This window comes from Neodiprion virginianus, chromosome 3, assembly GCF_021901495.1.
Source record: "Neodiprion virginianus isolate iyNeoVirg1 chromosome 3, iyNeoVirg1.1, whole genome shotgun sequence".
Taxonomy (NCBI): Eukaryota; Metazoa; Arthropoda; class Insecta; order Hymenoptera; family Diprionidae; genus Neodiprion; species Neodiprion virginianus.
The window spans coordinates 23707707-23734477 of NC_060879.1; the positions used below are offsets into that span (position 1 = coordinate 23707707).

The 26771-nt window shown below is 41.3% G+C and overlaps 1 protein-coding gene across 2 annotated transcripts in view; it reads left to right on the forward strand.

Moving 5' to 3' along the window:
• Nucleotides 1-26771, forward strand: part of LOC124300339 (uncharacterized) — a 53692-nt gene that overhangs the window by 9953 nt on the left and 16968 nt on the right. For both annotated transcript variants that reach the window (XM_046754306.1, XM_046754305.1), the window contains exon 2: nucleotides 3375-3716. In XM_046754306.1, coding sequence (XP_046610262.1) covers nucleotides 3404-3716 — 313 coding nt within the window. In that variant the 5' untranslated portion in view covers nucleotides 3375-3403. The remainder of the gene's footprint in view (nucleotides 1-3374; nucleotides 3717-26771) is intronic.

Sequence of the window (26771 nt, forward strand, 5' to 3'; positions counted from 1 at the left end):
TTTTAACTGATTTGCTTATTTCGTCACGCGCAATCGGGTCCAACAGTTTTTGGTATACCAAATATGAAATTAACATTGATCGCCGTCACTTCTCTTCAAAGTTCCGACAATGTCCACTTTCGCAATGAGTCAATGCACGCCTCTTTGGTGATCGGAATTAAAAGAAAACTATATGACGCGATTTGCCGATATGTAGTTGAAAGTAGAGCGATATTGTATTTGAGAAAATATAGTAAAATCTTACAAACTGTGTTCTCGGTAAAACTGAAACATTTTTATTTCGGCCTGTAACCGGAACTTTACCGATAAGCGAAGCAGTTTACCGATCTTTCCTCTCTTCTTCTTTAACAAAATTTTCTTTCAACACCGTTGAAGCGAATTTTCAGCTTTGATTCACAGCAAAGTCATAGAAACGCGTTTGAAAAATGTGCAACAAGATTAGGGGTTATCAAATTGGAATATTAACCCACTTTCAAGTTCTAAGTAGAGTTTTGAACGTGAATTGTTATTCGTGCGATGAAAATCGATCCGCATTCGGAGTACAGCGTTACTCAAATAAGCGAACGAGTTCGATAAATCGAAATGACGAATACGTCAATTGTATGGAATGAAAATTCGAATAAAAATTACACACGGTGTGCCAAAATTAATGAATTCGGGTTCGGTCTAGTAGTTTTTATCAAATTTCCACTAACTGGTTCAGATCTACGGCTTTATAAACCAAGTAATGTTCGACCTCCAAATAATCTTTGCAAATTCTGTTAATTTTTCGAGAAAATTGTTAACAATAAGAACTGAGTGATTAATGTATGATCCAAAATTACACTTTGACGAGTACCTTGCATTGTAAAGGACGCGATCAATTTTTGGGCTCAAGTCGACAAGTGAAAACTGTGCAGGGATATCGCACGCGTGTGCAAATCAATAATAACAAGAGAAAAGAAAACACGACTTTAAAGAAACGAGTTGTTCGATATTTCGTGTAGCCCCGTTTTTGCTTTCGTACACGCGTTACTTTTGCGCTCATTGCGATGGCAAAAAAAAAAAAAGCAAACATCGACAGGTTAAATCCGATCAACCGAAGTATACCTACGTATATTACGCATACCTTTTACACCCAAGCAAAATTAACGGCGATGGCGAAATTGGTTGTACGTATAAAATGCGCGTACAAGTTATACATTGCCGAAATCAACAATTGCAGGTGAAAGTGATTATGTCGAGGGCGAAATGATTAATGATAAAATTGTTGGTCCAACTTGGCTGTACCGAGTTACAATCATTGATCGAACGATGTAACTACCTAGACTCGGAACGAGCATGCCTTTTTAACAACTAGCGCTTCTCCATGTCTACGCAATTTTTTGATCCGTCGTAAGATAAGATCAACAGAGGCTTTCTGGTACAAATCGACGCAAGTATTCGATTTCAATCGCGAATATACACGTTACGCAACGCTCGGTACTGCGTATAAATTATACCTCTAAGTACATGCGATTTCACGTTCGGTACATTTGGGTTTGCAGACCGCGGGCAAACCTTGAAAATCTCTATGCTGCTATCCTGGAAACGTAATTTTACACGTTCTCATTGTTTATAAATTTGTATACCGTGCAGCTTGTTACGAAAAAAACGCTCTGAATCTAATTAATATTTAACGTTTTTGTTCCTCGACAAATCACTTCATTTGTTCGAGCAACAACGGCTGAATGCTCGCGTAACACGATTTTTGTATTATAATGTTAATAACCGAAAGACCTTCTCGTTTCCTGGCGAACCGGTGATGCTCGTTTGGGTATCGATAAGAACTTTGTATGCGAAGCATAATTCTCGTTGAACTAATTCACTTTTTTTTCGTTCATCACGTGAATTTTTCTCAAACCTTGCCAGTAGAATTAGTGGGTAATACTTTATGTGAATTGTTTGAGATTTTATGAATTCAATTGTTTGGAAAATAATATACTTGTTTTTGTTTTCAACTAAAGGCAACTCAAAAAATACAGGGTCATTTATCGGTTGTTGAACACGCGACTAACGCTACTGATTTTACCTGTTACTCATATTTAAGTAGCTCTCGCTCGCTCACGGCTCAAGTGTTCAATAACCGATAAATGACCGTGCAGGTTGTAGAAAAGAAACATATAGTGACGAAAAAGTTTTGGTCTTATTAGCACTTGTCAAATTACAAAATTTGCACTCTGTAATCGGCGGGATTTAAAATTCTGCAATAATTCACACGAAGATTTTTTTTTTACCAGTGCCTCTTAGTGCACTTTAAAAAAATGATAGTCAAATGGGCATCGTTATGATAATTCTGTGAATACTGTTGGAACCGTAAGGAAATAACTGTAATATAGTTGTCTATACTGCATTTTTTTTTTGTTGTTTTGCATTTTCAACATAAGAACGAACATAAAAGCTCATAATATAATATCTCTCTGAATAGATATTTTTCGGCCCATACACCACGTGATTCCTTGACATTTACATATCTTGTGTAAGAAAGTATAGTCACATCAGTTTCTTCGCGGAACTTGCAAAAATAATTTTATCTCATGGTTTGACAGATAGACTGGCTTTATTTTAAGATACATAATCATACAGTAATTTTTGTCGACCATGGAAGATTGGATTCAGTCCGCCATTTTGAACAAAGGTACAGACAGTCCTTGTTTTGCTAATACTCGGTTTTTGTTAGCTCTAACATGAAGATACGTTATCATCACACATTACATTCGTGTAAGACCGTGCTCGCGATTATTTTGCAAGATTCTGTGAAGAAACTGGAATAAGTGTTTTTTTTCTTTGTTTGTTTGTTTGTTTGTTTTTTTTTTTTTCTCTACATTTGATATTGACATGTATGGGAAAAAGTCACGTGTTGCAATGCACTTATTCGACGTGAGCTAAAAATCCTATGCTACAGTATGATTTTTCGTACAGCAATAAATAATGTTCGACCTCCTTAAAGTAAAAAAAAAAAAAAGTAACATTCCCCTAATTTGAAACAGTCTATAGCCCAGTATACATAACGCAAGCACATGAGAAACCACGCGCACAATCCATGAAATCGATTAACAGTAAAGTTTCATGGCAAAAAACGCCGGTTTCTTATACGTGCATAAAGTGTAATAAGAGTATTTGAAAAAAATAATTAGTCCATATTTTTTGATTTCGGTTAAAACTGATAGTCGCAGAAGTTGTGGACAATAGAGTTTCACCGTCTTTCAACATCTCGTATTTGTTTCAAACGTTGTTAAAAATTCGTTAAAATAAAATGTATGGTCAAATTATTTTTCTCTAAACTACTTGAAACGTGAAATAGGAAAATGACAAAAATGACTAAAATTCACCAAATCTCCTTATTCGACACACAGTCTGAACGGGGGCTAAATCTACTCGAGAGATGTCGTCGAGCGGGGAGTTTTCAACCCTTTCGAGCGGCGAGGCGACCGGCACGGGCGACGATTCATTGCCAAGCTCGAGGGAAGCTACAGCCGAGGCTGCTGGCTCTGGAGGAGGCTACGTTCCCCTGCGCGAGTTCCTCGACAGATTCTCCCTGCCGAGAGTTGTCAGGATCGAAGGCGCTGGGACAAGGCCAATTCTACTCTACAAGCAGCAGCAGCGCTCCCTGAGAGTCACCGCAACCCTGCTGATGCACCGATACCGCCATGAGGTCAAAGTTGGACCCGAAATTGTCATCCCCGAAGGATATCCCGGTGAGTCGTCATTTTTTAACGATAAAGTTCGTTCCGCAACGCGTTTTTTCGCATTAGACTCGGTAGAGTGTGAGAAACACCTGCACGGCTACTAGGGGATTGTTAACCCTTTAGTCACGGTGGGATGCTAAGCGTTCCACCACAAAAATTTCAATGTCCTAGCGAAAAACCTCCGAGTAACAAGTTCCGGCACGAATAATCGAATTTTGATGGTTTGATCCAACATCTTGGATATTGAAATGATCAATTTCCGACTTCAAATCCGAGGTCGGATGACAAAATTCAGGTTATGATATCGAGTCTGAAAATGCATGACTGAAAGAGTTAATAATGATTTGTCCTAGAACAACGGTACAAATAACTGCAATTTCGTCACAAATCGTATTTCATACTCTTCAGTCTTTTTCTTCTTTAAGTTTTGATCGGTCGAGCTTCATTGACAAAGTTTAGGTAATACACGGACTGGTTAAAATTTACCATTTCTTGCTGTTGGATGGATAGTTTAACAAGTTTCCAATAACACCGCTGAAACTTGTGATGAGAGTTTAATATTAACGACTGTATTTGAGTCCTTCGACAACCTAATCGGTCGATCCAAAGTTCAGTTTGATTTGCAAAAAGCATGAGAAAAATTTCCGTTGTATCTATCATGTTTTATACGTCTTTAAAAAAGTAAACGCAGATCGATTATTATAAAAAATTCTATAAGCATACGATTGTGTTAAGCGGTGTGACGGCAGCAAATCGCAAGTCGATTCAAAGAGGCAGCCGAGTAAAATGAGATAAGAAACAGCGATTAATCAAAGTCGTAGAAAAATGTAATGACTATACATCGAAATTCAGCTGAAAACATATAAGTATACAAATCGAATTGACTGAAAAAATAAAGTACAAAACGTGTAACGTGACCGTTAAGGAAACAATGCAGGGATTTATTCGTATCTTTTTTTTTTTTTCATTTCGAACGATGATCATGCGTTTCGAAGACTGTTCCAGCTGGCGTTTCGTACCTGCCATCGGATTTTTCAGACTCGATAAATCTTGATCGATTATGCCGAATATCGAGTCCGCGGCGCAAAAAGATGAATATACGAATAAACGTTGTAACAAAAAAAGGGTAAATAACGAATGCAAGCAATTTATACGGTTGACAGGTGAAAATAGGAAATTTGTTTTTTTTTTCATCACTTCGGAAGGCTGCTCGATCCGTTTTTATTCGAAAAATTAGCAACGCACCGACATCTTTCCGACGTGTATTATAACGCAACCCCGTAGATCCGCATCGAACGAAGAGCGATCGTCGCCCCGCGACTCCGTGTTAAGTAACCGTACAGCAAATCGGGCGGGTATAAAAGTCGTCTTACAGAGGCGGCTGCGAGACAGTTGGAGATGAATAGAGCTGTCGTGTTCAAAAAACTAATACCGTAGAAGGACCATTTATTAACGGTTTATTCGCTCCCGATCCATTCTGCGCCGATCACCGAGAAACGCTCTTTTGGTCCGGCGTGTGTATAAACCAGCTGCCGGTTGCGTAACCTCCTCTATATGATACTTTTTTCAGATCAAATTCCAGATAGCCAAAGCTTCGACAAATAGTAATTACAACGAGCAACGTTTTTGGCCACGTACGGGCGGCACCGAAGGCACGTATTCGATCAAAATCTGGTCGGCAGAAAACCGATCACAAATGAATCGGCCTTTCTACAAGACGCGTGTCTCCGTTATGGTGTTTCGTTTGGAAGCTTAACGTTTTTTTTTTTTATCACTAGTTGAAAAACTTCTTGTAAAAACAAACGGCTTTAGACCGGCCATGAGCCAGCCCTTGAACTTTTCGTTCTCACAAGCTGCAGGCTTCAAGTTTACAGAGAGAAAAAAGAATGATATCCAATTCGAATTTTGAACTACAAATTCAGATTCGTGATTAACGCTGAAAATATGATGATTTTTTTTAATTTCGAACCACTGTAATGGGTCCACCGTTGCAAATTTTGCAAGTCTGACCTTGGGTTCGTTATCGGTGCTCCAAAGAACCTTTGAATATCAATTTCTACCAAAATTGAAATATTTTTAGATTCTTTCCACCATATTAGATCACCATTTCCGATTTCGCAATCTGACTTCAGATACGCGGTCAGCCACTCGACGAACCGACGAGTACCAATTTTCATCAAAAAACCAGATGTTTTTAGTGTTTTTTTTTCAACTTCTTACACTCAACTTCAACTTGTATACTCAGCTGCGATATGATTCTGTACTGCCAACCTAACCGACTTGTCCACGAAATTAGCCGCCTGACAATTAGAATCTCTAACGCCAAGTGTACTTAACGCACCCCTCGAATCGCAGACACTTATAATCGCCGTTCTGAGGATCCAGCGAAGATGGATTCACATGCTCTGCGCGGCTTGTACACAACCGGTAAATTATAAGTAGGTACCTACTATGTGCGCTTGGTTGTCGCTGTGATTTAACCTAAGTCAACATGCGGCGGTCCAACGAAAGTAGTCGGTAACAGATGCCACGGACGGACAAAAGGACGTGGGAGTAGAATACGGAGGGTTTGCCGTGTAATGAAATATACGCCGAACGGCGGAATGAACAAACGGATAAACGAACAAGCGGCTAACAGCCAGCGAGGAAAAGGAGCGCCGCGCGATCACGATCAAAAGATAAGAGCTGCGTGAAGCCATGCGGACTGCGTCGATTCAGGCTCTGTAATAATTCACGTCCACCTTCCGCGTTTCAACTGAAATCTATCGGCTCCTTATATCCACTCTGTCTGTCTATTTCTTACCCCAGGAGCGTCCAAACCTCGTTTGCCAGTTCTGCCCACGCGTTTTGACTTGGTCTTTGGCGATTTTTCAATCGTCATTAGGCTAAATTGGTTCGGAAAGGTAAAAAAGATGTTGGAACGAGGTTTTCATCGGTGCAGAATTTGAGATCGACTGTCTGTATACGTTTCATTCCCACACTACCGTGAGCTACGCTAAGTTTCATTGATAAAGAGCGGAAGTCAATTGTGTGATACGTTAGAGCACTGATCGTGGGTGATAGATTGGACGGAAAACTGACGCCGAGCTGAAGGATCGCTATTTTAAGGTGGTTCTTCCGCTACTCGACTGGCTTACGGTATGTCTCTCTTTTTAAAGACTTAATCAAATAGTACAGTACTTTATGTGAACGAAATTTCAGGGTCAGTTGTCGAAAAAATTAGGTAAATAAACAACTAATAGACCCTTTGAAATCGTAGAAATATATAGATCACAAAAAATATATTGATAATCGCAACATCCGAAGAAATATTTAATGACAAAGTGATGGGTCAGTAATCATCAAAGATCGGTGATGGTTAAACGGAAGTTGATGATTCACCTTGTACAATATGATCAGAGCGAGAGATTGGTGATTTGTAAATTGCGTATATCGGGCTTAAGGATTCGAGGATTACAAAGCTGCGTCATTCTTGATACTCCAAATAACTTAATTGCATTCCAGTAGATTCTTGTACAAGTTTTCATGTATTACGAAAGATTTAAACTACCTTTGAAACATGTTCCAGCTCAGTATTTCGACCCGTTAGAGAAAATTATAAGCAACTTCATGTGATATCCATATAGACTCGAAGATATTTAAAAGGATTTCACGTACGTTCACGATGATATTTCCTAAAATATTTCTACGTGATTTCAGATAATTTCATATGATTCTAAGACTTCTCCAAGATTTCAATCTCTTGGATCAGAGGCGACGTTGATGATAATTTTCTCGACAACGGTATTGCAATTTGAATTGAAAGATTGAAAAGTATTTTTGGGCTTCTTTTGGGAACAGCCCCATCAAAACTGGTCGTGTAAAAAAATTATCTCTTCACAAATGGTAAATTTTACAGTAAATGCTCGCTAAAAAAATTGTAACTCGAGTATTGCCGTGCAACAATTAATACAAATGTCTGATGGTCAAATAATGAAAGAGAGTTTCAAAGCAAGAGATTGTTGTGCTATCAGACTGAAAAATTACGTCTATTGGAAAGTAATTGAATTTGCCTTTTCGAAGTCACCTTAGAAGTTAACTCATCCCCATTTTCTTATCGAAAAAGGGATCTTTGTTCGCGACCATCGCCACTACAGGTTCGTCTAAGTTGCTATGAAAATGCCCATGGTATCAACAGCAGTCGCATGTGTTTTATGCGTGTGCACACACACGCACGCGCGTATCTATAAATAGAGAAGGAAAGTATGAGGTAAGGTGAGCGAGCGTGTCGTGAATTATAATTTAATATCAGAACGAGCATTGTCGACTCGCGTGTACGTTGATACAGTGAATTCCCAAGACTCGGCATCACTATATATCTTCCCTTAGCAATTCGCTGTTTAGCCGCGTGGAAGTACGTGGTAGGTGGTCAGTGACATATGGGTAAAGGATAAGGGGGATAAGCCACCATATTACCATCGCGTTTACACCGACGCTCACGCAGGCGATTACATGGATATGTACGCGGGGTGGTGAATGCCTGAATGACAATGAATGAAACGTAAATCACTCGAGGCGGCCCCGGAAGTGGGTGTTCGAATTATATTTGTTTCTACATGTTTCTGTGAACACCGTTCAGAAACCCATTCATTCCTATAACATATTTCTCGTTCAATCAATTTATTACGCACTGCCGTGTGACCGAGAAAAATTTGCGTTTTTTATTTTTTCGATCGATACATCTTGTCCTAAACTTTTGTACTGTATTATACAATCGTGCTGGTTTGATTCGGACTTCTGACTTCAGTTTTAATGGAGTCGATTAGGCAAGGATACGTATTTTTAGGCTTATTTTGGTACGCGACAGTTGCACATTTAAGATATGTCGAATCCACGTATTCGCAAGCTACCAATTTTTTTTCTAAAAGTTTAGGGAAATGAGAATATAAAGATTGTAAACTAGAGCCTAATGTCGACTTTTCATTCGAATCTGTTGAAATGATTGATATTCGTTCGATGGGAAGTAAAATTTCGTAAAAACTACAGAAAGTATGGGAAAAGAAATGTGCATACAAAGAAGAATTTCTACAAAATGTGGAAAACGTCGTGCTCATTTTCGTTGACCAATTGACCGATCACAATAGTGTCAATTGCAATAAAGTTCAACAAAATTTGGCGAGGCAACGAGATTTATTGTGTATACTTGTACTGTATATTCTTACTTTCATTGCATAACTTCAAATTATAGTTTGGATCATCGGGGTGATTGATATTTTGTACTTTTCCCGAAAATGCAGTTCATTCGAAAAAGTAGGACCGTTGAAAAATCATTCGTCGCGATAACGTCTTCTTCATATTTTAATAGATCGTCGCGTAGGATGATTGTATCAATGAAGAAAGAAACGAGTCCGTGTTGCACGCCCGCATTTAAGTAAATTGTCCAAGCAGTTGAGAAAGTTGTTCGTTTCTTCTCGAGTTTAACTCCCCGTTTAAACGTTTATAGCACAGTCTAGAATCTAGATGTTCCTTATAAACATTACTCTACCTTCACAGTGTTTGCAAAAGGGATCGCCGACTTCACCGCAAGTGCGAAATGTTGTTTCCTGACCCGAGACAACAATTTCTCTGTGTGAACGCGACGCGTGGATGTAAGAAAAAATGGGACAAGGAGGAGAAAAAGATACCACGACCTTACCCACCGTTTCCTAAACACTTTCCACGGGCGCTATAATACACATAACTGCATACATGAAAGTCTACTACATGCGATGAATCTTATCGTCCGGGGCTCTTCTATCGGGTGTTCTAGGCACTTTATGTTGGTACTTACATTAGCTAGACTTGGGCATTGCTGGAGCATTCCCTTATCTTTATTGCAGGTATTAGGATAGCGGCGGGATGCTCCGACCGGCTATTAGGCTTTTCTATTTTCGTTTCATGTGCACTAGGGTGGGTCAAAAAAATCAAGTATTTTTTTTTTTTTTTTTGGATCCGACACACGAAAACTAGTTCCTAGGTACCTCTAGAAAGTACTCACCAAGTATGAGCTCTTAATATTAACGGGAAGATTATGCTCATCATAGTTTTCCATTTTCAATTTAGTATCATATAAAATTTTTTTTCTCCCGACATGTTAAATGATATTTCTTAAATAAAAGCCTTCTTCTAAATGGTTGGATTAATGAAAAAAGTATAAGAGACCATTTTTGTAGAGCGTTCAATTTCCTAATAATAGTAATATTGACTTTGCGATTGGTTAAACTATCTATTGTTGATAAGATATGACCATTTTTGTATGATACTAAATTGAAAATGGAAAACTATGATGAGCATAATCTTCCCGTTAATATTAAGAGCTCATACTTGGTGAGTACTTTCTAGAGGTACCTAGGAACTAGTTTTCGTGTGTCGGATCCAAAAAAAAAAAATTGATTTTTTTTGACCCACCGTAATGTGCACGCTTTTCTTTAACTATCCAACTTTAAGACCTACCGTTTTAAACGTTCCAATTTCAAGATCTTCTCTCAATTCAATAGTAAGAATGTTGCATTTGTGTTTCCAATCGTTACCGCAGACTTTTCAAATAGAATTCTTCAATCGTTTTCAACTTTATATTATTGTCGGTCCCATTCATTTTCAAAGTAAAAAAATCCCGAGTTTGAAACGCGAGTAAAAATCCGGAAGTAGGTTACCCAATTTGGTCAAAGGTTAAAAATTTTTTGCCACGTCTCGCGGCGAGTGTTTTAAACGGCGGGCCCTAGTCAGCTTCCGTATTACAAGTCCGTGGAGAGAAGCTAGGTTCAACAAATCTACTGGAAACAAGCGACGAAGCCTCCGCATAACGCACGCAACTTATATACGAATCAGAGTTCGCCTGGAGTCCGGAAATTTGCATTACCAGAGCGATTCACCTCCTTAGGTTGATTCAACGTCAGACCTCGACAGGTCACCAGGCGTGACGTCGACTCGCAACAGATAGACCAGTTTGCCAGGTACTTATCCAAGTTCACGTGTATAACAGAAGTTTGCCCAAGGCAATTCACCGCCGTTGCAGAGATCTCTTTAATGACGCACGCACATCTCCCACGTCAAATAACCCGGACGGTATTCACCTCTGATTGTGAGGCCTGTATTCTCCCCTCGTCTCGGTCAGGCTGACTGTAATTCTCGTCCAATTCAATTCGCCGATATATTCGTGCGTGAGGGATGAGACGAAAAATATAAGAAACTTCCGATCCGAGTTGTAATTTACACAGAACAGTCGAGACCGGATACTTTTCCGAAATTTTCTTCCGTCCACCGATTGTAAGACGAGTGACGCGATTGGAAATGACATTCTTTTTGTCATTTTACCATCTGCTTACGTTTTTAATTTAATTGAACTCGTAATCCAAAGTTTTTACTGTAAACATCGGAGTATCGCTTGGAAGTATTTCACTCAGCCTTTCTTTTTTTCGCACAATTTTTAATAACCAAGTTCATTAATTCGTACGCTTTTTTTCGCATGTTTATTTAGCTGATTTGCAAATAGTGCAACGTACGATAGAATATTAATTTATGCTCTTGAACTTGAATCATGATTGAAATTTCTTACCATACGCTTTACACATGGACGAACAAAATTATTCATGAAGATTTAATAATAGACACGATCACATGCACGCGCACAGGGAAAAAACCGCACACAATATGTGAATGGTGAATTATTCTCTACTCGCGGTAATGGGATAATGTCGTGTGGTCGTTAATCATAGAGATAGCGGATAATTGAATAATTTGAAACGGCGAGATCGTGGCTGCTCTACAATTTGATCGTAGATATACCATAAAGGAGGAATGAAAGGTGCAAATTCTTTACGCTGGTTTGATCACGCCATCTGAAAGTGGTGCTGCAATAGCTGCTCGTAGTATAATATAAGATTGATGCAAATCAAGGGCAGAATATTGTGCAGAGAGACAGGTGTAAAATTAAGCGTGCACGCGCTTCGGTCTAGAACTTGGTCGAAGCCTCGTGACTGTTCGGACTCTGACCTATTTGATGTCTAAGATAATCTGCACTCGCCAATGATATTAATAGCAAAATTGAAATTACAATAAAATGCCATAAATCAGGTTCCAGACAAAAGTAATTGTGAAACTTACCTCGATCGGGCTTACGGTAGAGCCGTGATAAAGCGAGTGTTTCAAAGTTTCAGTGAAACTAACCTAGTCAGATATAACTGTGGAAAAAGTCTCCGTGTTACGCGAAGAAATTTAAAAACAGTTAATAAAACCATTTTAAACCATTAAAAACCAAATTGCATTACTCCACCATTTTTTCGTCGAAGAAACCACAGATTGTCCGATTTTGATAAACAATACTTTGTCTTATTTGAAAATGAATTCTGCGCAAATTTTCTGAGTTAGATTTTGGTTAGCAATAATAATATGTATTGCTTGCTGAATCACATATTTATCATCTGGAAATTATAAGGATTGTAAATATCGTGTTTTACCGACGTGCTCGATAACAAATCCATCTCAGACGATTTACAGGGAATTCATGTGGGCGTATAAAATTAGCTATGTTTTATTAGAATAGTAAAAACTATATATTGATTTTTCCGTTTGCCTATGATGTTATCATTAACTCGACGTTTAGACAGTTGAGATTTAGTGTTTTACATTTTTTTTTTCCACCCACCAGGACTTTTTGTTACTAGATTTAATTTTATCAGCGTCAATTGCACGCTTTAAACATTTGTTTAATCATGTTTTTGCTTACAAACATTTTTGCCTTGATTAAAGGTTGAAAGTAGACTTGACTTATAGATCGAATTCACTTTGCCAATCTTACAGTAAAATGGTAAAAATATCTTTAAGAATAGATCAGTAACGATCAACGTAATTTTGAATGCTAATACATTTACGATTAGGATTACCGGAGTTTATTGGTTTTGCCACTTTACGATCTTTCAAATTCTTTGACATTCTTATTCGGCAAACTTGCGAGTTATTTTTTTTTTTTTGGTAAAATTCTATGCCAGTAACTGTAATAAACATAATTGGATGCAATAACTGGATAGTATGAAGTTACTTTCACTATCGTGTGTTTACTCAAATAATTTACCAGAACGCGGCAGCATCAGTGTTACTACATTTTTACGGCCTACATCCCGTTACTAAATTACACACTCGTCCTAACTATGTCAGGTAGTTATTATTCCAGGTTCTAACGGAAATTCTTAGTCGACACAGTAATCAAGTCAACAAAATATTTCTCACTGTGCAAATCAATCTGCGTGTCTCATCAAAATATCCTTTTAAAAGTCTGTGAATTATGACTACAATCTGTTAAGAATAAAAATCGAAGAAATATTAAAAGAAATTCTTCGTGGATTACAGTTTTCTTCACAGGATTTGCATCTTTTGGAGAGAATTTTACAGATTTTACTACACATTTTCCACCGTAAATATATATATATATTTTTTTTTTTTTTGAAATATTGTTATCGTGAAATTCAAATCTTATGTGTATTCGGATTTCTTCCGTCATATGCGAAAACATGGAGTTCGTTTGAAGGTATATTTGCATTGATTCTTACCGTTGCTGAAAACTCTTCGATTAACTGTATGTAATGAGTAGACATGTACTAAAAACTCATTAATACAAATAATGTTATGAAATTCGACTGAATCCATTTTCGTATCAGTTGTCGAGGCGCGTGAATTAATCTGACGATTTGGTTTTACCGACTTTTAGTTTTTGTCAACAAGTCAACTATTCGTATGTAGAAAAATTACAATTACATCAATGTTTTAGATAGGTTTGAATTTGCTGGTGTGGATTTTTGATATAATATGACCGAGAACTGAAAAGCATCATCATATTTGAGAGCAATTTATGTATAATTAGAATCACGTATATGAAAAGTAAGATTAAAGTTAAAAAGAACCTCAAAGATCCTGGAAAAGAAATGTGAAAATACGTCTAAATTGTTAATTCCGAATGCATAAACTCGCAGCCAAAGTTGAGAAAAAATTCATTCAACGGGCTCTTAACACTGGTGTGAAACATTCTCTGGCGGATTTTTCTGTCTTCCAAAGAAAAATTTGCAGTATCGACCATGATTATTTGTGCAGTTCAGAAGTTAATATGTTTAGCAAAAGCGCGTTGAAAATTGGTTACAGGCTCAGCGATGGGTGAAAACGACGTTGAAACCACGAGAATACAACGGAAGTGGTTTCGCTCGGTTCCTTCAATGCATAAACCCTTGATTTACAGCCAGATACGCGGAGCTCAGCCCTTCGGTTCTCCTCGCGCGTCGTAGCGCACGCACATGCGCAGAAGCGAGCGCGTATCGCGATTCTCAGCCGGCGCACCTGACGCCTGCGCGCCGAGCGCAGCGCCTGTAGGAGAGCGCGGCGTGTTAAAATCGCGTCGAATGCTCGAGCAGATTCGCATATAAATCCTCGCCGTTTCTCCGGTCTCTAAGAGCGCGCGGCGCACGAAATCGAAAGTCTCTCGCCATCCAGGCGGACTTTTACGAGGATCGCTGGTAGGGAAAAGGACGCCCAGCCCCGGCCGATGAGCCAAAGCGGACGCAATGAGCGAGCAGGGTTTGAGTTACGATCGGCCGAGCTGCGCTGCATTTTCACCTGTATTCGGTACCGATTTGCATCTATATCGAATGCCCCTCTAGCTGCAGTGCTTGCTACGGACGGCGTTCCATCACCCGCGGAGTCTCGGCGGAGCTATTTCTCGGCCCGTTGCACAACTTGATTCTCAAGCTGCTCGCCTTCTTCCTATAACTCCGAACTTCTTCTGGGTGGCCGAAACAGTTTCCCGATCATCGAGTCGTCTTACTTCTATTCGCCCCAAGGCGCGCACTGATATTCTCGCTATCAGATGGTAAACCACTTTTTTAATCGATCGCTGCGATGCTCGCGATCGGACAAATTCAGGCGGTCCTGTTGGTGAGTCGAAATTCAATGTCTTTTCGTTGATTTCAAAACGATATGGTCGAACATTGAGATTTTAATAGATTTGTGTAATGGAAAACTGTGGGCGAAATACTGAAATTGCAAAACTAAAGTTTTTTTCCAAATATAGATTGCCCGTTCTCTCTTTCAAAGATAGTTCAAAATCTAGCAGATTCGTTCGATTTTATTTCACAACGGCTTATTTTCTTGGAAAAACTATTTATCGCAAATTAACTGGAACAGATTTTCTTCTGTTCGTCAATTTGATATTTCAAACATTATGAAGTCATTTGAAACAAAAAGTCGAGATCTAATCCTTACACTTCGTTAGTTTTTTTTTTTTTTTTTTTTGCTGCATATTTTGGGAAATCTTCGCTTCACACAAATATACGGATTTGATAAATCCCTAAAGTGTGACTTGTGATAAATAAGGGAAACCGTATTGATTTTTGAATTATCAATCTCGTTTGCTGCTCCTGTTCGCCAACACTTTTACGCACGTACAAGTATATTTCGAGATATACATTTTCGACAACGATTCGGTATTTTTCGAGTGATTAGTTCAAAAACAATCTCGTGGATGACGATATTCGGCGTGGATTATTCGCCAGAGTATTAAACAGAAGAGGTGTTCGACAGGTGAATTAAACCCTGGTGCAAAACATGGCCACTGTTAAGACCCTGGTACTTTAATTTCGGCTCAAGGCTCAATTTTGGGAACTCGGTGTAGCTGCTAATTGTAAGTAGTATTTCAAGCAAAACAAAATGATAGTAAAATGAATTGAAGTATGCGTTAATACAGTGGACTAAATTTTCAAGGCTGAGAATTTAGCCCACAAAATTCACCAAAACTAATCGCTTATAGTTAACTCATAATTAAAATCGCATTAAGAACAGTTCCCCGCCCAGTATCAACCAATTTCTGTTTCTTTTTTCCTATTTGTGTTTATTTTAGGTTCGAACTATCCATTGCGCAAATGGCAAATGAACTTTGCGATAAAATTATTGAAATTATTGTTGGTTTTTGTGAATTTAATCTATCTTACTGCACGATTAGTTTCTTAATGGCACGGAGCTGAGCCATCTTGCAGGGATCAGCTAGCTGTTGTAATGCAGTCGCTCTTGGATGGCGTGCATGAGACGTTTTTTCTCATCTTGGTCTGATCGATCGATCTACGTTATACGTACGTTTTATCCGAGAATGCAGAGTAGCTGTAGTGAATGAATTCCTGAATTGTTGGAAGAGTTTAATTGCACCGCATCTTTTGACGTATACACGCATCCTTGGACTAAACGCGTTCGTGATAGTGCAGAAATAGCTTCACCGCATGAAATAAGGTAATCATGATAATAGCGAAAGCGATATTATTAGCAACAGGAACAGGCACAGGAAGAGAAATATAGAAATAGCAGTGGCAATGGCGATGACATCATCAGCCGTATCATTATTATAATGGCGATTGCAGTAGGCATAGAAGAGGAAATAGCAGACTGAAAACGGCTTTATTCATAGAAGTCTCGTAGTTGAATAAATAACCGTAAAAGTAACATCGATAACTAATTAAAGGCAATAGCGATAGGACATGTGTTGGCAGTAGGCAGTAATATCTCGAAAAACGAGTATCTCTCAAAGTATAATAATTGCAATGGCAATTATAAATCTGAATTAAACATTTGAGATGTCGAAATAACGGATTCGACGAAATTTGGTATCCGGAGGTTTTTGAAAACGCTGATTACGTGTCTGAACTTTGAAACGAACTCTCAAACAACGGGTCGAGTTATTCCGAATTTCTGAATTTTTATTTCACATTCGTAATCAGTGACCTCAATAACTCCCACCACGGGTACCAAAATTTCTCCGAAAGCAAGTATAACTTTTTCCATTTCTCGTTCACCGTAATGGTTCCGCAATTTGAAATTTCCGAATTTTGAGCCTATAGATTCATAGTACGGCGAAACGTATACACCGAATTCACTCAAACCACCACGTTTTCCATTTTTTATGCGCAACACCGCTAAGAAAATGACTGTCAAGGAGTTACAGGACATCTTGTATGGTATAAAATTGGAAATTGATCTGTCTGAAACTATTTTCTAAATGACGCAAAGCTCACGAGCATCGAGCACTGAATACCTACTCGAGCCTTTTAAGCCATGTGAGACTTTGCTCACGTACAGGCAGCGGAGGCTGTCAGAAGCTGGCATGCAAACGTCACATATTAAATTACATTCTTAACAAGCCATGCTAATATATTAAGTCAGTGCGTTGATTAAATGTAGCTGTGTTGGGTAACACAATAAGAGGATCATCATGCGCTCTTATGCGACTCGGTACGCGCATGCATTTACACGTGGGCATGTACATACATAAATACATACATATTATACACATGCACATTATGCGCGGCGGGCCGCTTCGGCCCCCATGCTAATTATTCTAACCAACCCGAGCAATTTGTCGGGTACGATAACGTATATTTAATAGGAGATGGCTTATGCCCTGAAGGTATTTACATCTGTTGCGAATACGCCCGAGAAATAACCTGCGTTATGCATCCAGACGCGGTTCTCTCACCCGGTTAGCACGACTTGACACATAAACGAATGCTATATGACTCTCCGGAACCCTGCGGAATATAATTTGTATCCAATCCAGCTGCACCGTTTCTTAAGGTGCCCAGCATATTTCCAGCCAAAAGGGACGATTTCGAGATTCCATGAAACAAGACATCCGAAGACGGATTTTTTATCCGCCATTCCGATGACCCTGGAATGTTGTTCGAACTCATCGACTACAAAACTTTTCTCACTTTTTGCTAAATCCGGGTGAAATTTGTTGAAAATAGATTGATACAGATTAAGATGTTGAATATTTCGCCGAAATTTGAGGGTACCGAATGCGCAAAGTCTTTTCAAACTTGTATCACCTTACGTTTCAGGCGGTATTTTCTTTGTTTTTAATATAGCCCAAATCCTGTAAAATCTATAAAGTTATCGTGATTTGGGTTAAAATCGTACCGCGAACTACGGTAGTCGTGAAAAATTATCAACTGCAATGCGATGAATCGTTCGCATTTCGGCGAATGTTCCATGAGAGTTAATTGTACGTGTTGATTCACTCCAAACTACGTCAAGTTTGTTGTAGATTCTGTTATATTCGACGCGCATGATTTGTTCGTATAATCCGGGTGAACAATTTGTAGAAATCTTTTTGTTCAGCATCGAGATTCAAAATGGTGGCCAAGTCTACCGCCAACGTCCGTTTGTTTTAAATTTTGGCGTAGCAGCTCAGTCCTAAGTACGCAATAAAAAGCTTTACCTCCCGGTGGAACTGCGGCCGCTAAAACGGCTCAGGAGCAGGAATTGCCTGTTGTTGTTGCGCAACTCAGCCGCACCTTTAATGTTCTACATAATAATTTATTTACCGAGCACACTGAGCAGCTCGTAGCGCAGAGGCTCGTTCTGCGGTAAGGCGTCGGTTCGTTCGGTTTGTGAAGTTGTGCAAAAAGTCATCCGAGCGGCAGGCATGCCACGCGTAAACATGCCTCCATATTCCGTCATTTTCTTCATCCGAGGCCGGCTGAAATGGTCCGTGATTCACGCCAAACTACGCACAACTCGTGTAGGAACCTGATTGGACCTTGGATCGCACCGAGGGTTCCACAAGTTTCAGGATTTCATTTAAGGAGACACTTTCGGAAACCGGAATTGCTCGACAAGATAAATTACACGAGTCCAAAACATGGCATCGTTAGATTGTCAAAGTTACAAGTTATATCCCGGTTCATTTAAAACCCGGGAAAATCAACTGGCCACTGTCTAAACGGACTTTAACGCGGATATCTCAGAAGTAAATCTGTATGAAGAGACGGTACCGTTGTGGCCGAAGAAATAGGCGAAAAAGAATCTAATTCAATTAAGAAGCCTCCGTCTAGTTGGCTTCTCTCATATTTATTCGACGCTGTGATGTAAGAAAAGACTGGCCAATTTGATACTGGGAGACAATGGTTGACCTACAGACAAAGGAGTCCGCTCCTCCGGTGCTCACGTCCACAAGGACAGCAACTTCTTTTGACTCTTTGGAAGAGGAGATCGAAGCTGGCGCGATGGTTCCCGCTTCAAGAACGCGGTGGCAGCTAAGGGTTACGCAAAAACTGATTCTGCTCGAGAAATACTCGGAACTAGGTTGTGAGTATAATTATCGACCGAGACTTGAAATACCCGAAGATCAACGGTGACCTCGAACTCCGATTTTTCCTTTGACGCTAACCGATCTTCCAAAGTTACAGATATTTATACAATTGTTCGATGACCTTCAATTATCGGTTAGTTTTTGGGCGATTTTCGAGGATTAATCGGAAACGTCTTCTTCACCTTTTACTGGGCACTGCTTCTTCTTTCCAAGTTCTATTCCGCGCTGCTTCAGCCATCGATCGATTTTTAAGATCGTATTACGTGGTGAAAAAAAACTACCTACGCATCATGATATTCATAATATACTCAACGATGTTGGGTCTCGCTCTAACGACACTTCTTCCGGTTATATTCACGTAAATTATTTGGGCGTGGAGTGTTTTGGCCAGGTTTAATAATACCCCGCTTCTTGGCACGAGGTCTTCAGCGTTTGTAATCGTGAAAGAGAAAAACGAATCGATTAATGGACCGAAGTTAGGCAACTTCAATTTACTTTGGTCACGCCCTATGTCATGGCAAAGGGAGTGGTTATGGTAATTCGTGCATTACATTCGTCGATCGTGACTCGTGCAAAGGTACCATAATGTTTGTAACACAGGCACGAAATCTATACGGTCCCGTATCATTCCCACAACTTTTTATCCCTGTCGGCTATTTCACCCTGAAGTGCACGAAGTTTCATAGATTATTTCTGATGGAGAAAAAGCACCCTGTTCGCGGCCCCAATTTTTTCTTTTCCGTTAACAAAAAATAAATGTAACGTATCCTTCCATTTTCATAAGATCTTGCACACATAATTCTTGTCCGTTGATTCCTGCAGCAATCCGAGGTCAAATATATAAACGAATCGTCTGTCCTGAATACTTAAAGTCACGTGTCATTATGGCGAACGATTTTTTAACCTATCAAAGTCGGGCTTAGAATAATGAGAACGTGACCGGAGTTTTTATCAATATATGATTCGCTGAACAAGAGGTTTGTTTAGCCATGCAGGAGCCAAGGTGACGATATGATTCGTGTATAGCCATAATTTGAGTTTGCCTCGCGTGTCGACAATCCATCAATGCCCGATTAAATTGAGCCATCCAAGTCCGACAAAGGAGTCGCTTGATCAAAAAATGATTGGTTTGTATAACAGTGAAGCGCAATTGCTACTGGAATTCAACCTTAGATAATTACCATGTCAACGTGAAGAGCAACGACTCTAAAACGCGTATCTAAACTCTGACTGTTTCTTGATCGTCGCGAAGACGGTGCAAAGCCAAGTTGTAGAAGGAAGCGGAACACTGCGTACAAGCGTAACACGTCAGCCAAGGCATCGGTGAGTTGTCGCCTCCGGTTTAGCTCTTCTCCAAGAAGCGTGGCACGGGGACCACGCAAAGTAACGTTACTTCTCGACGCTCGACTCTTTCCAAAGTGGTAGATCCGCAGCGTGAAGATCTACGCACTGTTTACCACTCGGTTTCAAAAAACGGCGGCGCCCACGTTCGCGGGAACTTATAATCGAGGGTTTCGCTGCGTACTCAGGAGCCGTATACATCGCTCTGTTTGTCTCGACGGATGATCCTTGAAGAGCACAGTACTCCTCGAAGGTGCTCGAAATGAGCATTGTTGAAGGCTTCTGTATCACAGATCGCGATCTGAAAAGATCGTTTCATCTGGCGCTTACGAGATATGTATAAGGCACAAACCGAGCTAGTCTATCATTGCTTGAGAAAATTTGAGTGGTATCGTGCAGATAAGTCCATGGTATCGAGTCACGGGAAGGAGTGCAGGGTAGTTGAGCAAGCGATCTGCAGCTGGTATTAAGTATACAGAATGCCACAGGATCTCGAGGATCCGGGCTGGACCAGTGTTCTACGTACCTGCAGTGGTATAATCGAAATGTAAATGCAGCCAGCTCGAACCAACCTGACCACGTCGTGCTCTCCCGGGGCATCGCATTCGTAATCGGCCAAGAACCGATCGGGATCCAGACCGGATTAAGACCAAACGGGTCCTCGGTCGAGGGGAACGGAAGAGTGTGTCCGGATCGCCACCGGCAAAAGGCGGGGGAGGGGGGGGGGGGGGGCAGTGCACCGGGGAGGCAACGTTCGAGAGATCGGCCCCGGGCGCTGGTCATTGTTCGTGCGTAACCGGGCACTGTCCGGCTTGCTTTCTAAGGAATGCCGGCATGCGCCCAGGGCTTCGCCCGTTCAGGGCAGAATCGGTATAGTCCGTAAGCGTACTCTAGGACGCGCTGAAATGAAAGTTGGAAAGAAACACGGGGGTCTTTGGGAGCAAGTCGAAGATTCGCCAGGTGAACGGGCGTCGGTCGAAGGTGTTGCACGGCCCGGTGAGTTGAGAAGAGAACGAAGAGCGATCGATCGGCTTGTACCCGGAAGAAATGGAAAGTGGCGCAACGAGAGGTGCGGAGAAGGCACAAGGTCATTCCGTAAGCCTCGTGAGCCTCCAGGCCACGCTCCACGAGGGAGAAAGTATGTTTGGCGTGTTCGCCGTTCGTCGATCGGTTACCGACGACTCGATAAAAATCTTTACCTCGTAACCGCCGATCACAACGTTATGTCACGGGCACCGACGGCTATTTGTTCCACCAGCATGAACAGCTTGGATACCACGACGACCACCGCTCACGAGCACTCCAACGTGTCGTGGTCATGCCCGTTGAAGAGGTAGAAACGATAGTGAGGCGGGCCGTTAGGACGGAGTTTTGGGTCAGCGCGAGTCAAGTCGCTAAGAGAGCCTCTTCTTTTTACTTAAAGTTCCTTGAACTAGATCTAGACCTCACATAGGACTGGTTGAAACTGGTGGAAATTTAAGGGGACCGGTATGAAAGGCTTTGTTTTGATCGTTCCATGCAAAACCTGATGACTTAAACCAATGAGACAGAAACCATGGAATTAGAATTTTGGGTACTGTGAAACTGGTTTTAGTTTTCTGGCCATTAACAATTTACGTCGGTGACATTAAAGATAACTGATATTTCAAGATAGAAAATATACATATTTTTTAATCTTTCAATTCGATTTCAGTCTCATTTGATGTGTCGAGTGTACTAATGAGAAAGCGTTATTAAAATTTTTTGTTGTTTACATCACAAGTACTTCATTTTTCGCGAACTAAAGTCTTTGTAACAGTTAACATTAACGTAGAATGTTAATTTTGTTCGTTGAATCGGAAATTTGAGACTATCAAAAGTAGTTGGATATGTCTTCTCCCATTGCTGACTCGAACCGATATTTTCACGCTGATGCTGAAATGATAATTGAGTCCGAAACTATTCAACGCTGCAGCTGACGTTCGTTGCTCGTTCGTTGCACGTTGCGTTTATAAATACGATGGGACTTATTGCGCCCACACAGCGGAGAAATGGTACGCACAATGCGCTCACTCGGAAATCTCTCAAGGTGATGAGAGGTTAACGAGGAAGTCTTTGGGGTGTGCGTGCGAACGTGTAACGTGAGTTATGCAATTGAATAAGCACGCCCCGTGTCACGTAGCGTGCATCAATCCTGGAACGCGAGAAGTCGAAACGCCCTGCATGCGCGAGCAAGAAGCAGCATGCCGCAACGGGCAGTATCTTTTTATAGGCATTATTGTACAGTGTATGTATAGTCGATCTCTGCCTATGGTAACCGATGATATTGTGCTGGTTTTTACAATCGAGCTTTTGTTAGTCGGTACACGTATAATGTATAGGAGCGACTCCTCCGCGGCGAAGATGCAAGCAACTTTGAGATACGGCTCGCGTGACGCTAGCGTGACGTAGCTGGTAAACGCCGCCTGTAGTCTTGACACTGCAATTAACCCGGTTCCAACCAACGTTGACAAATGACGGTGCGAGTATTTTTCCTACGATCTTTACTACAGCGCTTGCCTGCATCGCCACCATGACTCCGCTCTTCGAGACACGTTAAAGGGAACGAAAAAGGACCGTTCAATATCAGTGATGGATGCTCGCCAAGGTTACGTATGATGCTCGGGCCAAACAGAAGAGATGCACGAATTCGATTGTCACTCTCCGACGGCAAGCTTCGGTTCGTGCCTGACATTATCGCGGAGTGTTTTAAATTGGCGACAGTCCGATATGACTGGATTTTTAACCCCAAAGGAAAACCGTGACCTCATTGAAAAGGTTAGGGAAAGAAATTTACTGTGGGATCCTACTCACGTGGATTACAAAAGGCGCACGATTCGCGATAACACCTGGACGGATATCGCTAAGACTTTGAACCAGCCAGGTAACGGGCGCAGTTCACTCCGTTCCGCGCACCATTGCAATGTTTCTTCCCCATTGTACCGACGTCTTATGATGAATGTGCTTGTACTACTCTGTTGTAGCGGAACTGATGAGGAATAGTTGGAACCGTATCCGTAATTCGCACAGCAGAGAGTACAGATTCTCAAAAAAATTCCGGCGTAGATCGAGCTGGCGATACTACCGAAACCTGGCGTTTCTACGCGAAGGTTCCAGACTGCGAAGACCGAAACGGGAGTCGGCTCAACGGCACACTGGTTCTCAGACTTCATTGTCAGAGAGCATTCTGTACTTTCGTAAAAATTATCCAGCGTGGTGGGCCAGGAAGGAGTCTCTGAGGGGAATGAGCAGTCGTGACCTTATCCCCCGGCCAAGTTTCTACAGACGTAACAGTTTCTTACCGGTGACCAAGACTGAAAACCAAGGCTCATCCGGGTTCGGTTCAACCTGGTTTAATCACCGAGAAGTCGTTGAGATGTCGAAAAATTTGGAAAGAGGTCAAAGTACCCTTGAAACACATTCGAATTACTCCCAAGACACTGTTTCTCGTAACACGCGATCAGCCTCATCGGTGCATAGACCCTTCTTTTTTGAACTCGCATCCGGAAGCCCATCAGAGAACAATAATCATCCTACGGTGAACGAGGCGCTTGATTTCTGCCCTTACAAAAATCCACCGAAGGCGAGGACCCTCTCTTGCCGGTCGACGAGACACGTTGACAAGAATGCAGTTGAAGATCACCGATGGATCGACGCACGTCGGCCTTACACATGTCCTGGTTCCTTATTTTTGGATTGCACTTCGCTGAGACCCACGACATGTTCAACTTCCAATTTGAGTGTGGATAGACAAACGTCGCTGCGATCTGGTAATGATTCCGTGCTGGAACCTGGAGTAGATTCTTCTGGACAGCGATCTTATCGCAGATTGCAGACTCCGATCCGACTCAGAGAAAATGTACGACGTAAAGTCATCGATTCCTCGTCAGAGTTTTTCCTGAGACGGTCTGGTGAAAAAAACTCTATGAAAACTGATCACCAGGCTTCAAGCAGTGGATTTAAAGCCGATTCAGAAAATTTTCACCGACGACTTCGATCCTGGCAGTCAGTATCGGCAACAAACGTCGAGGCTATGCCAAAGGAAGCCACTTCAAAATTTACGAGAAAAAAGAGTACTCGTACTGTTTTGCGTACAAATTCCCGATCACCTCTGACGAAACGACTGACTGCAGAAAACACTTCGTCAAAACCAGACTGGTTGAATGAGAAACGACGTATACTAGATTTTTGTCACACACATTTTTCAGAGGATTCAAAAAGCACTGGCTTGAAACAAAAACTACCAAATTTTGAAGAAATGTTGAATTTCCAGACCAGCAACACTACTGTAGAAGATTTTTCATCCAGGATGAAGACAATTATCGAGCTGGTTTGTTTTTTAAAACAAAAATTACTTGTGTTATTCAGTAGTAACCAATATAACAGTGAAACTTTGGAATTTTTGAAGTCAGCTGGATTCAAGAAAACGGTATGCTGCATGAATGCAGATTTTCAGGACGATAAATTTCCAGGCTTGTCGCGCCAAGCGAGGTTGGAAATATTTTCAAACTTTACAGAAAATCTTTATGCAAACGCACTGAACCCACCGAATGCTTCTATCTCTCGAGACGAAAGTTACGTGAATCAGAGTCACCTTGTGAACCGTGTAAACTGCGAGAAGGACACAACTACTCAAGAAAATGCAAACTATTCCCAAACGTTTTCGGAGGTGGATCCTAACGTCGAAGAGAATGACGAAATCATTTTTCTCTACGGTCCTGAGCTACCTGAAGTTGAAATTTTAGAAGTACGCAAACCCGTTGGACTAAGAATGAATTCGGATAGCGAGGTTATGCACCTTGACGAAGACTATCACTTTCTGATGTCCTTGTATCAGCAGATGACGTATTTACCACGGCACAAACGAATCGGAATGCGAATCAAGATGCAGGCTATGATGTTCGATCAATTATACTGAAGAATTTCGTTCGAGGACTTTTTAAAACACTTTGTCCGTCTTTCGTATGTACATTTTTATTTTTTATCCAGTCGGAGCACGTTCTCGATCCCGTGTCGACTCTATGTTCGTTTACCTCTGTTTACCTTCGATTTTATATTAAACTCGTATCATTTTCCAGGAGTCTTCTGATCGCCGAACCACTTTCAATTAAAATTAGGTCAATGGCTCTAGTCTGTAGCTATTGCGTGTGTTTCCTCTACAGAGTGAAGTGCACCTTTACCGCTAATTCTCGAAAGGCGTACGTTATACGACAAGACGCCGTCGCCCTGTCCCCGTTACTTGCCTACTAGCCCAGCTGCAATCTGCCTTTCCACCAGTTTTGCACCACAAGCGTATTACACCCGTATGTTCTCATTCGAAAGAGTTTAACAAGCTATAAAGCGTACAACCTGCGTGCCGCATCATAAAATTCCAAGGTTGTTCCGCTCGCCTTCGGGCGTGTTTTTTTTTCCCTCTAAATCAAAATTAGCATACCAAATTGCTTGTACTGTAATCGCGAGTAGCTCAAATCGCTTGGGGACAAATAGAGGAGGAAAGGAGCAGAACAAGAGAGCCAAAGTCTGCGAAAGCGAGAGACGGATAGATAGAGAGACTCATTATAGTCTTGCGCAATGTACCATTGGAACAGTGGGCAGGTCTCGACGTAATATCTGCAGAGCTGTGTTAGAAGAAATTGTTTCAGCTAGCTGGCGATCGTTTAACGAGGCGGCGAACTAGCAGGACCTCTTTCCGTACCATTTTACCAATCGTTCAGTGCTCACAACGTACAATTTTCACTGTTGCGCCAGCCCTACCTCGGCGTGACGCGCTCACCTGCAACCGGTTGAAAATGCTGATAAAATCCGCGGTGAATGTGGCGCAACAGTGGATGCACCGTAATTGCATCAACTTTGACGCCCGGCTCCGTCGCCGCCCGAAATGTGACGCGATTTTCGAGTCGTTCACTTTTTCAAGTTCATGCGAACGAAATGGAGTCCTGTAGAGTACAACTGGTGCCAGACCGCGGCTGATCGTAGAGCGTGTGCTATACGGGGCTTGAACGAATCTCACTTACGCGTTGTGCGGTATAACCGCCTACCTATAGACGATATTACGCTGCGATTGCCCAACGAGAAAGTGAAGGAAGGAATTTAGTCTTGCTGCCAATCGCCCTGACCTCCTCGCTCCAGCGATTTAATGGACACATCGTTCTCTTCAAGGAATCATTTAACGAGCCATGCTGGCTGCTTTTTGTTGTCCTGGTCCCCGTTGAGTAACTCGTGCTGTCCCGTTGACCGAAGCTCTGACACGTGTTTATGTCGTTGAAAGTAAGACCGCGACATCGTGCACTACTTCCTGCGTGTCGCGAGCGTCTTCCGTTTCCAATTTCAAAACCGGTATGGTGCTATTATTGTGGGTATCTTGGCGATGCGTTATATGCACCACGAGCATACGATCTTACCGTGACTTCTTATGCTTCTTATGCTTCGAGACGCGATACTTAATCGCATATTAATGGCAAACTGTAACGGTAACTGTATTTCACCGGTAGGCTGGCTGCAGCACACGCGCGGCCTGCATCGCTGTATCTTTTACACGTATGAAACACTCAGGCGGTGTGGTTACATCG